General features: G+C 44.1%; 1 protein-coding gene across 2 annotated transcripts; it reads right to left on the reverse strand.

Moving 5' to 3' along the window:
- Window positions 1–958: 958 nt before the first annotated feature.
- On the reverse strand, window positions 959–6,045 carry LOC101078830 (torsin-1A-like). 2 transcript variants are annotated; one of them, XM_029837336.1, is made up of 6 exons: window positions 5,002–6,045; window positions 3,072–3,164; window positions 2,044–2,309; window positions 1,793–1,968; window positions 1,594–1,718; window positions 959–1,512 (listed from the first exon to the last, which is right to left on the reverse strand). In XM_029837336.1, the coding sequence occupies exons 1-6, from the start codon at window positions 5,051–5,053 to the stop codon at window positions 1,265–1,267; spliced, it is 960 nt and encodes a 319-aa protein (XP_029693196.1). In that variant the 5' UTR covers window positions 5,054–6,045; the 3' UTR covers window positions 959–1,264. The 2 variants fall into 2 exon arrangements, with proteins under 2 accessions (XP_029693196.1, XP_003965360.3); XM_003965311.3 differs by lacking the exon at window positions 5,002–6,045 and having other exon boundaries at window positions 3,072–3,361.
- Window positions 6,046–13,898: the final 7,853 nt, after the last annotated feature.

Below are 13,898 nucleotides of genomic sequence, written 5' to 3' on the forward strand. Positions count from 1 at the left end.
ATGGACTGATGAAATGAGAGTGAGTCTTGATGGGCCAGATGGATGGGCCCGTGGCTGGATCGGTAAAGGGCAGACAGCTCCAGTCCGACTCAGACGCCAGCAAGGTGGAGGTGGGGTACTGATATGGGCTGGTATCATCAAAGATGAGCTTGTGGGGCCTTTTCGGGTTGAGGATGGATTAAAGCTCAACTCCCAGTCCTCCTGCCAGTTTCTGGAAGACACCTTCTTTAAGCAGTGGTACAGGAAGAAGTCTGCATCCTTCAAGAAAAACATGATTTTCATGCAGGACAAGTCTCCATCACACGCATCCAAGTGCTCCACAGCCTGGCTGGCAAGAAAGGGCCTAAAAGAAGAAAAACTAATGACCTGGCCTCCTTGTTCACCTGATCTGAACCCCACAGAGAACCTGTGGTCCCTCATCAAATGTGAGATTTACAAGGAGGGAAAACAGTGTCTGGGAGGCTGTGGTTGCTGCTGCACGCAATGTTGATCGTGAACAGATCAAAACACCGACAGAATCCATGGATGGCAGGCTTTTGAGTGTGTTTGCAAAGAAAGGTGGCTATACTGGTCACTGATTTGTTTTTGAATGTCAGAAATGTATATTTGTGATTGTTGAGCTGTTATATTGGTTTCCCTGGTGAAAAGAAATAAGAATAAATAAATAAATAAGGTCCTGCAGTGTTTAAGTCAACAACAAAGGCGCGATGCAATGTTCAGGGTAGAAAGAGGCATTAGCATGTTGCATAAGATCAATAAGAGCCAGAACCAGGCAGATATTGTTGTGGGGAGATCTTCCTTAAAGAAAACCAGATTGTGTCGAGTTTATTATTTCAGTTATTCCTATTTTTAATCTAATTGCCAATACATTTGTGACGATTTTATAATCTGTATTTAACAGTTATTGGTCTCAGATTTTTCTTTGATTTTTTTCCCCCTCCCGACAGTCGTGAGGGGACATCTGTCCGACCATCCCAGGTAAACAGTCTGTCTCAACGTAGATTAATAACGGACAAGCAAAACCAAAACCATAAATGCTATTATTGAAGATAACAGTCAAAGTGGAGTTTGACTAATTTTGTTTTATTTGCAGTCATTTTATAAATTTGAATTTAATTAAAATTTTAAGCATCATCATTATATTTGCAACACTGTTTATTCTTCCTTTAAATTTTGTTTCCAGTAAACTATAGAAACAATTCAAGTGTCCATTCAAACCATTATGCAAAAGAGACTTCCAACCCTTTTCACTATAAGGTTTTATTTATATGTAGAAGTCTAACCTAGCGTGAATGGTCTTGCACCCTTGCGCACTGAACACTCGCATTGGATTAGGATAAAACACTAAATCATCCGCCAGCTGCTTTGCAATGTCTCCATTTGTACTTAAGTTCCGAGCTTTCATCTCAGCAAAAACACACTGAAGAACGTGTTTGTACTCCAGAGGCAGAAACGGGACGTAGAAGTTCACCAGGTTCCTATCGATCAACGGGGAGTGCCACAAGCCCCCCACTGGGAGAAATCAGAAGAAAGAAACTTGCTGCGTGTTAAAAAACCACAATACATTTCCAGCCAAACAGAAAGGCAACTCACTTTTGTCGTTAAATGCTGATTGGGAGATCACTTTCTCCAGGTCTTTCAGTTTAATGTCTTCTCGAGTTCGCCCAGATTGCCAGAAATCTAAAGCTATCTTTGTTATGTCGGACGCTCCGGCATTGCTAAGAAGAGGATATCTATTTAATTTTATCGATTCAAGATTAAATAAACAGTGACATAAGACTTCTCCTTTCACCTGAGGAAGATGAAGATGGCGTTTTTGTATGAAACTCCCTGCAGCTGGTTGTGGTGATCCAGGTATGGATAGATACTGTCAAACAAGCCAGGGTGTAGCTTATCGACCTCATCAAAGACGAATATGGAGTGGGCGCACCTAGAGACGTTCCCTTTGATCCACTGCTGCAACTGAGACTGAAAAACATTTTTAAAAAAAATAAAATAGCTGCTGCAGATCCAAAATCTCAACGCCCATCCTCTCGTTCCTACCTTGTACGTCTCAATCTGACTTTGATGCGGGAAGTCAAGTTGATACGTGAAGACGTGAAAAAACTGACTGACATTTCCCTTTTTGTAAATGTTGTTGGCGATCATCTGAGCAACAAAGTTCTTCCCTGTGCCAGTGGATCCCTGCAGAAACAGCACCAAGGGCTTTCTGGGGTGGGGGTTTTTCATGAATCCAGCCACAGCCTTGAAGATGATGGGAGAGGCGATGTGTTGTCCCACCAGCTTGTTTTCCAGGTCAGAACGGAGACCTGAAGAACACAGATGGATGGGTCATGGGCTGTTTTTGCTATATAATATAAGAACGAACTCATTCAAACAATATCTGTTTATGTTGAGATGATCCTTTCTTCATCCCAAAAAAGGGGGAAATTTGCAGTGTTGTAACAGCAAAGGGTACAGTTACAGGGTAAAAGGTCTGCATAAAAAGTGCAAAGGAAGAGCAGCAGTAGAGGTGCATCTCTAGAATGCTCCACAGGCTTGTAAATGCAGCGGTAATTCAAAAAACATCTGATCATTAATAACACTAAATATAACACAACAAACCAAATGATAAAAGGAGGCATTTCTGTAAGCCTTTCTGATAGTTTTCTACTGGCCGGTTAACTACAACAGTATAACGACATCCTGAAATTATGGCTTTTAGTTTTGGTGGGCCACCCCACGATTTTAAGTGTCCCCATCTGGTCACCCATATGAAGTTTCTGGAGGCGCCACCTCTACCCCGTCACAGACAGGAAGAGGTGCGGTTGTGGTAATTTAGTAATCATTTTTAGTAGTAATTTAGTAGGCTATTCGACTTAAGGAAATTCCAATGAGGTTAAGGGAGATACAAATGGATCATCCGGTTGCGGGGTTATTTGCTCCAATTAGGATGACATATGAACTATGAACTAAATATGAAATATGAAAAAATTCAGACATTTTCGTCACTTTCACTTTTGACTATGAACGCGAATTCCTCGAGTTGCAAATGCGACCCCCCCCCCCACCCCCAAACCAGACATTCTCACCTGGTTCGTTGAAGTGAATCCATGTGGAATCACATCTTTCGTTGAAATGGCCCCAGGTTACCCAGGCCAGTGGTGCCAGTGTGGACCCAGCACCTACAAGAAGCGCAACAGTTAATGGATCAAAGGTGTTCACTGTGCTGAGAGTCCAAAACATAAGCAGCGACAGATAAAAGACCCTCGCTTTCATAATCCAATAGTCTTTTATTTCGAGATGGACAAAAAGAAGGAGCGCCAAGGAACTCCTGAGTCTTCCTGCGACAGGAAATTTTCTGTAGTGAAAATTATATAGGATCTTTGGATCCGGAAGTAGGACACGCAACTTTTGAGTAGTGTCAAAAGTATTGATCAGTGGCCACTTTAAATATTATGCATACATTTTGTCAATTTTTAGCTGTTTGAAAGCAGAAATTAGGAGTTGTAGTTTTAATGTTTGTTTTTTTCAAATACTGTAGCAGAAAGCAATGAGTGAGTGAAAGCACCAGCGTTTACCAGCAGAGGGCAGCAGCGCACAGCGAAAGGAGCAGTGGCGCTTTAGCGTTTGGCGTTTCAACTCCAGGAAGGATTCATTTATCTTATGTCAGAGTGATGCAGTGAGTCTAACAAGTTTAAGTTTTAATAATAATTTTTAAAAAGCGGGAAAAGATCTAGTCAGCACATGCTGGGAGTATTGTTCCCACGTTTTTTTTTTAGTTTTTCTTTTATAAACACTACTAGAATTCATATTCCTGGATGTTTGAATTTCAAATCAAAGTTCCTCTGCGGTTGAGGAAGAGGAGATTTCATTTGTGGGTGTGTCAGGTTTGAGGGAAAGCAGAGAGAACAGGTCATGACTCTAATCTCATCATGAACAGAGGGCACTGACCCCCAACTCCCCCTCACTTGTCTTAAAACCCGCCTTATGTAGAGGTATGAATGGACACTTATAGAAAACAAGGGCCAAAGCACATTCCTGTGAAGTGACTGATAAGAGGATCTTCAGAAAGAAGGTTGGGATAAAACTGGACAATTGTGGGAGGGGGGATGGATGATAGTAAGTATATTTAAACCAGGATAAACCTGGTAACTGCTACTATCACAAGTGATGCTTGTTACTTGTTACAATTATCCCCTTTGTTACCACCAGGGGGAGCTGGTCACTTTAGCCTGTACACTCCTTAAATTGTTGGTTTTCTTGGTAAGTGGAAGATAAATGATCAAATTACAGGAATTCCACTACTAGGTAATGGAAACTCAAATAGGATAAAAACAAAAAGACAAAAACAGATGCCATAGAGGCTGAGATCAAAAAGGTGGCAGACATTTCTTATGAAGCCAGATCCCTTCTCTGTTTCACTGTTACCTTCATTTTAGGTAAAATAATTACTCTTTAACACCTGGAAAACCACAAAAAAGACATTTTATATTATGGGTCCAATTTAAATTCAACAATTGTCCATTCAGCAATATAAACATTACTAAACAAATAAATCACAGACACGATTTTTTAAAAATGCACACAGACTGTTAACAATGGACAGGTTTGCATTAATGTGAAAAGAACATTTAATACAATAAAAATAATTGAATAGTCACGCTGCCTTAATTTAACTCTAAAGGTTTTGTATGATGCAAAATGACTCAGTTGTTGGGCTAAAATGGATCTTTGGAACTCATTCTAGGCTATCTAATCAGCAAAAATAAACATATTCACATATAACTGGTTTGTTCCACTCTGGACATAAAGTTATTCAGCTCTGCCACTTTAATTTGATGTTTCAAAAACTTGCCTATAATGTCCTTCAGCAGCAGGTCTTTATTTCATCCTCAGACTGCAATTAAGCATCTGTAACTTTTGAGAATAAATTCAGAAACACGTTCTTGTGCACCATCGCAAATATCCCAGCATGCAGCAGGACTGTGAGGAGAGCCACATAGAACCGATGGCGCTCACCTTGGAGGCTACGGGAGGGAGAAAGAGAACACATTTCAATGCTTGTTGTCATCGAGCAAACACGCTGAGAGCTGTCCCTATTGTGTTGGGAGACCCTGAGCCTACTATGTAAACAAAGCTAAATTCAGACAGCGGGCAGGAAGTGATTTCATGCCCAACATCCGCCTCAGTCTTCCTCTCAGGTGGTCAGCAATGCCGGCAGCGAGCCTCTCAGACCAAGCGATTGGCGGAAAAAGACTTTATTAAACTTTTAGTATTCATTTCTTATTGCATTATCACGACACAAAACAGGGGGAACAGCCTGGGATTAACCTGTCAAACTGAGAGATGGTGCTCTGATCGATTTACAATGTTATGCCCGGACACACTGGCCAGACACTGACGCCATTTTCCCACCGCTAAAGTAGCAAGATGCAAGTTAAACCTACACCACAAGAAATGGCTCGGCTTTGGCAGTAAATAAATAAATAAATAATAATTTAAAAAAAACCTGAATAAGAATTTTAAGGCACCCTGGTGCTGAAACCTAGCAGATGCTACTGCATTACTGGTGAACCTTGACATCCCGTGACCCAAACCCATCCACGGCTTCAAAAGGTGGTTCAAAGGCGACGGGATTGTTTTGGACAGAAACAGTGGAAGGACGGGGACAGTCAAACACACCTGTGGACACCTTTCAGGCTTGTTTGACTGGTGTGTGTTAAACAGGTGTGTGTTAAACACTAAACCGGGGGTCAGTTATACCCCCCAGCCGATCCGAGAGTGGGATTTTTATCATCAATTGCGGTCTGGGTACTGAACTAACACAGAAGCAGGGGCGAAGTATTTATTTACCATCTGTGGACCCCCCGCTGTGAGACGAGCTCGGGAACAACCTGAGAGGAAGGAGACGGATACAGCAGGTGGGGAAACCGGGGGGGGGGGGGTGCGTGAACAAACAAACATGAGACTTGTTTTACACCCACCTGCTCTTCTGATTGGTCTTTATCTGATCCTGACAGGACAGGGCAGATTTAGACTGTTGAAAGGGGGCCAAACTGACACTTTAAACTAGTGCTCTTTAAATCATGTTTGACTTGAATTGTGCATGAATAAAAAGGTCACATGGCGAAAGTGCCAAATTCACGCCATCCATAATGTTTGTACACCCTGGGGTATTCCAGGTGGTCATTAGAGGGTCTGGAAATGAACCAGGAAGTGTCCGAGGCTGCTCATGCCTTTGAAATTGATCAATTAGGATCTCAAAGCGCAGTCGGGGGGGGTGCCGCGCAGGACAAACGAGTCAGCCGCAGCAGCAGAGAGCGCTCTGATTTGACAGATCGCACACGTTGGCGAGCAGGAGGCCAACATGTGCGTGAGCCATGTTGGGAAAGGTTCTCTCAAATGTTCTCTCAAACATTGAAAGCACCGAGCCGAAAGAAAGAGGGGAAAGGGGAAACGTCAAACCGCCGCCGTAAACTGACAAGGGTTAAGCACCCACAATGCATCAGTTAGCCACTAACAGCTGTAAGGTCGAGATGGATGAGAACGACTTGGCTCTGAGATAAAAGATAATTGTTGAAGAAGATGGAGGACAAGCTGTTGGTAAACCCCATCTGCTAACTTTATACCTGACAGCTGTGGGAATCCTTTTCATTCACTCGACCTCCTTTGCCCTTTGACCCTCCTCCCCCCCACCTTTACACCGACGCAAACAGGAGATAATAAAGTCACAATCAGAACGCTGATTGAACTGTGAAAGTGACTCCAGGCAGACGCAGATAAGAGCTCAACGGTCAGACTCCGTTTGTGCGCGTGCACATCTGGACCTCTCTGCTCCTTCCAAACACACACACACACACACACACACACTGGTCAACTCTCCATCTTGGACAAATCTGTGCTTGCAAGTATAATTCATGGTTTTGGAAATTATTAACATACACATAAATGTAATTTTACAGGGTTGTAAGGGAAACGTCTTAAAAATACAACCATGTTATTTTATATGGGTTGGGGATAGAAAAGAGAGGAGGGTTATATTATTTTCATGCATTAGTTGAGTTATTGTTTAGATAAAAGCAACATTTGTAGAAGCAACGTGGTTGGTACCCGGTAGCCTCCAGCGGCGCCGTTTCAGCTGAGATTTGGGTCATTTTTCAAGCTGATAAGTTCCTGCAGGAACACTGACAGCCTCTCTAGGAAGACGGATGGGCCTGTGGAGAAAAAAAAAGCTGAGAAGGGAGGACCTCGCTGCACTGCCCTGGCTAGGAGCCGAGGGAGGGGGTGCTCTCTTGAGGTCCGATGTCCCACGCATTAGCTGGCTTTACATTTCACGATAGTGAACGCAGGGCTTTAAGAGTTTTTGCCTGCACGCATGTGATTAAAGGGAGCAGGTTTTCCTTTTATGAAATGTCAGCACTTTGTTGAGTTTTGGGGGGGCTACACTTACGTGACACACTGGGGAGAGTGCAGGCGGTGCCAGTGACAGACCTACATGGATGATTAAGAGAGAACATGAAAATCTGAAACAAGCCCTCTGGAACCAGTCAGCCGGCCTGTTTTTATTCCTGTTCCCTTGATGCAACCCAATCCAGACCCCTCGTGGCTGAGCAAGAATCGAATTTATTTTTGTTAAGTTAGGGTCAAAATAAACTGTCAGCGTGCTCGTCCTGCACGCCCGATTACCTCCTGCTGGGAAATATAGACCCGGTGTTCATCTGCTATCTCTTTGCAGTACAAGTCACATACGCAGGTCAATGTGGGAACGTCACCCCCCCACCCCCCGCCGAAATCCAAACAGAAGCTTCGGCAGACAAAATTACTGCCAAAACAGACCACCCCCCCCCCTTCCCGTTCCCCCTGACTATGGGCTCCTCAATATCGTTTAATTTCTTATTTTACCACTGCACAGTGCGGGTTTTCTCCAGTTTTTCTCCCACCCTTCACTCCTGTTCATCTCCTCATCTATCAGCCGGCACCCTGACGCACATATTATTGTAACGTTAAGGCAGGGAAGCGCCCGACAACCGGAAGATCTGCTTCTGGAGATTGAGTCAGAGACTGGATGGCTCTTCCTGTCTCCCACCCCTAAAGTAAGAATCATTACATCAACAAGTCCCGAGTCTTAAAGGTTTTGCTAAACGCTTCATGGTCCTTTACGATCTGATTAATAGTACTTAAGTGTCATTCACCTTGCAGCCAACGGTATTGGTGGCTGCTGTGGGAGGAAAAAAGGGCTATTATTACCCAGAAAACTGCTGAAGATTTCCATTAAAAATTCAATCACAGTATGAACATTTTTGGAGACTGTAGCAGCCGTCAGGCAGCTTCCTGCAGCTTTGATTTTTGCCCAGCATCCCAGCATTACAACACCATATGAGTCAGAGGTCAGGGGTCACAGCAGGTTTGCATTGGAACGAGCAGCAAACACACAAATGTATCCTTCACCTAACCACAGCAACACACCTACATGAACGCGCACAAAGGGCGGAGAACTCCGGGTCCAGGCCAGACGCGCAGATAATTACAACCAGGTTGGTTTCGAGTGAAAGAACGAGAAAAGCCAAAGGGTGCAAAATGTGTGTTTGGTTTTGTTTTGTTTTGTTAAATGATGGAGTTAATTGAACATCATGCAAAGCCTGGGGCGCTGAATTTGCTGGTTTTTCTTTGCATTCGATGGGGTGGGGGTGGGGGTGGGGGTGGGGGGGGCACAAATGGGAGGTGTGGGCAAACGGGTCTGCAGGATTGAGATAAATTCAGAGGGGAGTCTGCAGGAAGCGCTCTCACATCAGTTCCTCTCTTTGTTAAAGCAAAAGCTCGGAATGTAGTTCCTGTCAGGAGGTTTAGGAATTCAAAACAAGTTCATCAGCCCGCGGCTGGAGTGTCCAGGGGTGGGAAATGCCACCGGGTGTGGTTGTTGTCATGTTTATGAATGAATAACGACTGGAGAGAAGGTCTCAATGAGAACCTCAAGGTCCTCACCATAACGTTCGCTTTCAAAATGGAAGCACATTCAATCATATGCAAAATGGTTCCCTAACAGCCTTGCATGTCCTGTTTCTAATGGTCTCCGAAAGAATGAGAACACTAGCATACCACACCCGCCTCACATCCTGTTGCGGGTCTGTCCTTGTCTCATGCAGGGGTCCAGAGACATACCAAAACCCTGCAGTCCCAGAACAATGACACACAAACAATCAAACCCCAAAAGGAAGGAAGCATGTAGGTGTAGATGAGTTTACTTGAAGAATTGCATGTCTGAGTATTACAATAAACTCTGAATTCATCATAAGGGTTACAAATCTTACACAAATTTAGGAACCGGTACATTTACTGATGCGCATCTATTGTGTGGGATAGGTGAGGCCAGGATTCCAGTCGTGCTGCGCTCACAAACACTCTTTATTGGAAAATGGGCATACCTCTCCTGGGACGTCTAAATGTTGCCCAGATCTCCGCAGACAGACATCCGGAAGCCCACCACTTTTCTCCAGCAAAGGCCTTGGCCTTGCTAATGACTCTAGGAAACTACAGTCAGCAGCCCGGGGATTTGAGGTAGAACATGGAAAACCTTGTCCAAATCCAGGCTGACAACCTCTCGGGAATGCTCATAATCATTGGTGACATTTGGAAATTGCTTGGTGTTACTATGAAGCCAAATCAGGGTTGCTGACCGAACCAATGAGGAATTTGTGCATACTTCCCTGGACACAGCACCCACTGGCTTTGGCAGGAAAATCAGCAATTATCAAGAATTCAGTGTAAGACACACCCACATTTGATGTAATCAACGAGACTCTAGTATGTATTTATGAACTATCTGAGATGATTAGAACTGGAATTCTTCAGTTCAATGTCCCTAAATCCTCTCGAGCCTCGTCTAATCACTTGTGAAATGGAATTTCTTTATTTTTTTTTAACAGTTCATAAAGCATCCATCTTTCTGCAATGTCTCTTTAGAGATCAAAATAATGTATATTTATTACGGGACTCTGCTCCACTGCACCTCCAATCTTGCTTTTTTAATGCCCTCAGCGGTGGAGTTACAGTTTGTTAATCGGGCCATGTAAGCTACATTTTGTGGGCACATTAGCGGCTCACTGCTTACATCTCTTAACATCATTATGGGAGCGCTGTGCCTCATAAAGCTGCCATGCGGCAGCAGGCAGTAGCTGTAAACTATGTCAGAGAGCAGCCATTTTTTATTATTAATATTTTTTAAACATGCTAGTTTTTTGCTTGTATAGTAGCACAAAAAGAATGCACGTATATATTTTTTCTCCTTTGGAGCTCAGGTAGAAGCAGAGACAGATCAGAGATCAAATAGTTGTAACGTTGAGACGGCTGCCCTCGCTTCTATAGGCTCAGGTTTGGATTGACATAAATCTCCACGGTCACCGTCTGACACAACATTACTGCTTCTCGCCCATCTGTGCTCAGTTAGTGAGCTACAGTAGATGTGTGCTTAACGAGCAGATCATTAAGACTCTTGGACTGGTATTCCTTCTGCGGTCCACTAACAAGTTCTCTCGGTGCAACAGTTGAGTAGTGCTTCACGACAGGCCTGCACTGCTAAACTGCCGCTAAGACAACATCAGTATCAATAAAGCTATATTGTGACAGCAGTCGGGCTGAGCATAAAGCTCCCCTCAGCTCTGGCTTTTGTTTCAAACTATGTGGAAATCCGAAGCTGGAAAACAAGATCTACCATCTGTGGATCCATCTGATATAGTGGAAAATGTAGGTTTTAGCAGCGTAATAGTTACAGCATAGTAAGATAACATTTGAGAAGGCCTCATTCTTCTCAGGCCATGGGTTTATATTTGAACTTCAAAAGGAAATATAAGATGACAGATATGAGTATACCACCTCTTCATGCTAGTCTGGGAACTGATCCCAGGCTCCTCGACTGCTTCAGCTCCAGCCTGCTGCCATAACATTGCTCCTCATAGGAGGTGCTGTAAATCACCTTTGTGCCCTCTCTCTGGTTATTAAACTGGCAACAGCCTCTCAGAGGCCAGTTTGATTTGCAACTGTGGATTTGAGCCCTGCTGTCTGCAGGTATGCTGCCACAACACTGAAAACCAAGCTGGAAGTGACTGGAACTGTAGTAAAAAAGGGGGGTTATGGGTTGTCCTCCATATACAGATAATTTATATTGTATTTACATTTAAACCCTTCACTGCAGAAATATTATAGCTGTAAAATATCAGTCACTTTGAATAAAGATGAGAAGATATGAGACTTCTTTGAAAGTGGGATGAAAACCTTCTGGGTTATCACAGTTAATTATAATATAATCAATTCTATTAGCAAGAAAAACAGCATCATGATACAACTTTCTGGTCAAAGATGTAATCTGATGATGTTGCTGGATATTTTCAACTGAATTTATTGTCAATCCATCCAACAGTGTGCCACAAACCCTTTTCCCTGCAGATGTGGGAATGCTAATTCCCATCAACACTCTATAAAATCAGCTTTCCCATTTGCTGCAGGTAGGTTGATTATGTGCAGACAAAGGGGGGGGGGGGGGGGGGGGGGGGGGGTAACGGGGTCAAAGAAACTTCCCGAGACACGCTCGGATTGCCTGAACTTCTCGTACACTCACCTTTTAAATTAGGCCGATTGTTGTCGTTTCCCAGCCTGACAACGAAGAGCGCTGAGGAGGAAATGTGTATACGAACCGAGCCGTCAGAACACCCGACTGCCGTGCCTCAGATATAAATGTTTTCATTTGAAACGTCAGACATTTTCAAAGCTCGGGAGTATAAAATGCGGTAAGCCACCTCCATTATTCCGTCCCAATGCTGCCAAATCCGGGATTCTGCCATTAAAGATGTTTCTTTTTGGGGCGAGGAGCGTCAAACCTCTTGCACATATTGACTTAAATCTAAATTCTTAACATGTGTCGTGAGGGACAAGGATTTAAAATATACTCAGATTGCACTCAGAATACATTTTGCAGATGGAAATATTTGCATCCATGGTGGACCTCTGTGAACTCTCCATGAGATGAGGAAATGTGTAATAGTGGGGGACCGGCTGTGATGGACAGGCAACCTGCCCAAGGTGTTTTCCCGCCTGTCGTCTAATGACCGCTGGGATGGGCTCAAGCAGCCCCCAGGACCTCTGTGGGGGAGCAGCAGTTAGCACAAGATGGATGTATGGAAAGAACATTATCAATTTATCAAACTATAAATCTCAGATTTGACATGTTCACTGTTAGAATCAGAGCTGGAGAATTCAATTAGTATATTAAATAAGCCAATCAGACTGGAGGGTCTGAGAGCTTTTTTTTGTAACCCCCCCTCAAGTCTCACCACATTGTTGATGGCAGTCTGACAAGCAGAGTTGGAAGCAGGAAAAGGGAACCACTGTGCAAAGGAGAGGCCACTGAGCAGGATACAGCAACATGCCCTCGCATACTGTTATACAAATTTATTTAGGGATATTTTAGTGCGCTGGCCTGAGCTTTGATTAATGCAGTTTGAAAGGACACCTTCAAGTGAAACAGCAAAAGCAGGGAGCTCTGGAACAAAGGCTTCGCAGAAACGCATGCCTCAGCTCGGCCTTATGCTCAAGGGTGACAGGGGAGCGATGTTAGCGACAGGCCTTGGGCATCAGGATATCCTGTTTGGTTGTTCAGCATGGACACACACACACACACACACACACAAACACACACACACATATGAACACACACACCTCCGTCTCGTTCACTTGTGAATCAGCAGAGCTGAAATGAAATCCGTCTCGGTGCTGCAGTATTTACGGCGACATAATAGTTTCACAAGAAAAAGCGGGGGGTGGGGGGGTGCTGTAATGTCTCAACTGACTCACCCTCGCCGCAGACATCAAAACTTGTTAGAGCCACATTAAAGTATCAAATCGCCGCATGCGGCACTTATGTTAGGCAATCATTCTGCTGACTTCACAGGCCTCCATTAGTGGCGATGGCTGCATCTTGGCTCTAAAACACTGGCATACATGGGGGTGGGTGTGGGAGGGGTGTGCAACAAAGCCATCCATATTAGGAGGGGCACTGGATTTTTTAAACCTTCTGTCCAATATGCCAAATTTCTTGTCATTAGTGTGGTCAGAGAGATGTAGTTTTTCTCCCCTAAGAGCAACGGGTCCCCTGCTGCTCTAGCGGAGACTTCCTCCCTTTTATATTTGCAGTTCATGGTTAAAGAAAGTTACCGCCTGTACATCATTAGAGAAGTGGTTCCAACTACTAAGTGTTTACTTGAGATCAGCACAAAACTATTCAGCCCGTGGTTAAACTGTGTGGTTTTAGAGGGCTGTTGTTGGGCACAGCGTCCCTCTCGTCCCTGCCCCGTCCAGGGTCACAGCCGCTGCCCTCTAGCAGAATCTGGCGGCCTTCTTTGACGCATATCCGTTTCCTGTTAAAGTGAGATTTTCATTGTTCCGAGGGAGCGGGCTCCTGAATCTCGCTCCCTCAGCCTTTTCCTGTTTCCTCTCAAAAAGGAAGTGCTGCTATGCTTCATTTTCTCCCCTCCCTCCCCTCCCGCATCTTCTCTGGGACAAATCTGGATTGTGCTGGAGTCTTGATTTTCAAAGAAGGAAAAAAATAGCTCCTGAAAAAAAAGGAGGGACCCTCCCAGTCATAAAAGTACACACAAATGCACAAACACACAAACAAGTCCATGATGATTTTGCATCTATTGGCTCCTCTGAGCGATTTGCCATAATGGTGCGTGCTGATATGCAATCACCTGCGACCCCGAAGTGAAGCGTTCCCATGGTGCCTCAGCACGTAGCCTCTTTTGATTTAATTGTTCTTTGTATTCAGGGAGTGTCAGAACATGCATTTAGCATCTTAGAGGCACAAAGAATCCACCAGGAGCAGGTGCTAAAGAACTTTAAGAGAATTTACCATTTGTACAACTGTC

This window comes from Takifugu rubripes, chromosome 6, assembly GCF_901000725.2.
Source record: "Takifugu rubripes chromosome 6, fTakRub1.2, whole genome shotgun sequence".
Classification (NCBI taxonomy): Eukaryota; Metazoa; Chordata; class Actinopteri; order Tetraodontiformes; family Tetraodontidae; genus Takifugu; species Takifugu rubripes.

Coding starts and splice junctions, on each gene's coding strand:
- LOC101078830 (XM_003965311.3), bottom strand. CDS start 3,258: ATGAAAGCGAGGGTCTTTTATCTGTCGCTGCTTATGTTTTGGACTCTC. Junction 1,719..1,792: donor GCCATCTTCATCTTCCTCAG/GTGAAAGGAGAA, acceptor TCCTCTTCTTAG/CAATGCCGGAGCGTCCGACA. Junction 1,513..1,593: donor ATCAGCATTTAACGACAAAA/GTGAGTTGCCTT, acceptor GATTTCTCCCAG/TGGGGGGCTTGTGGCACTCC.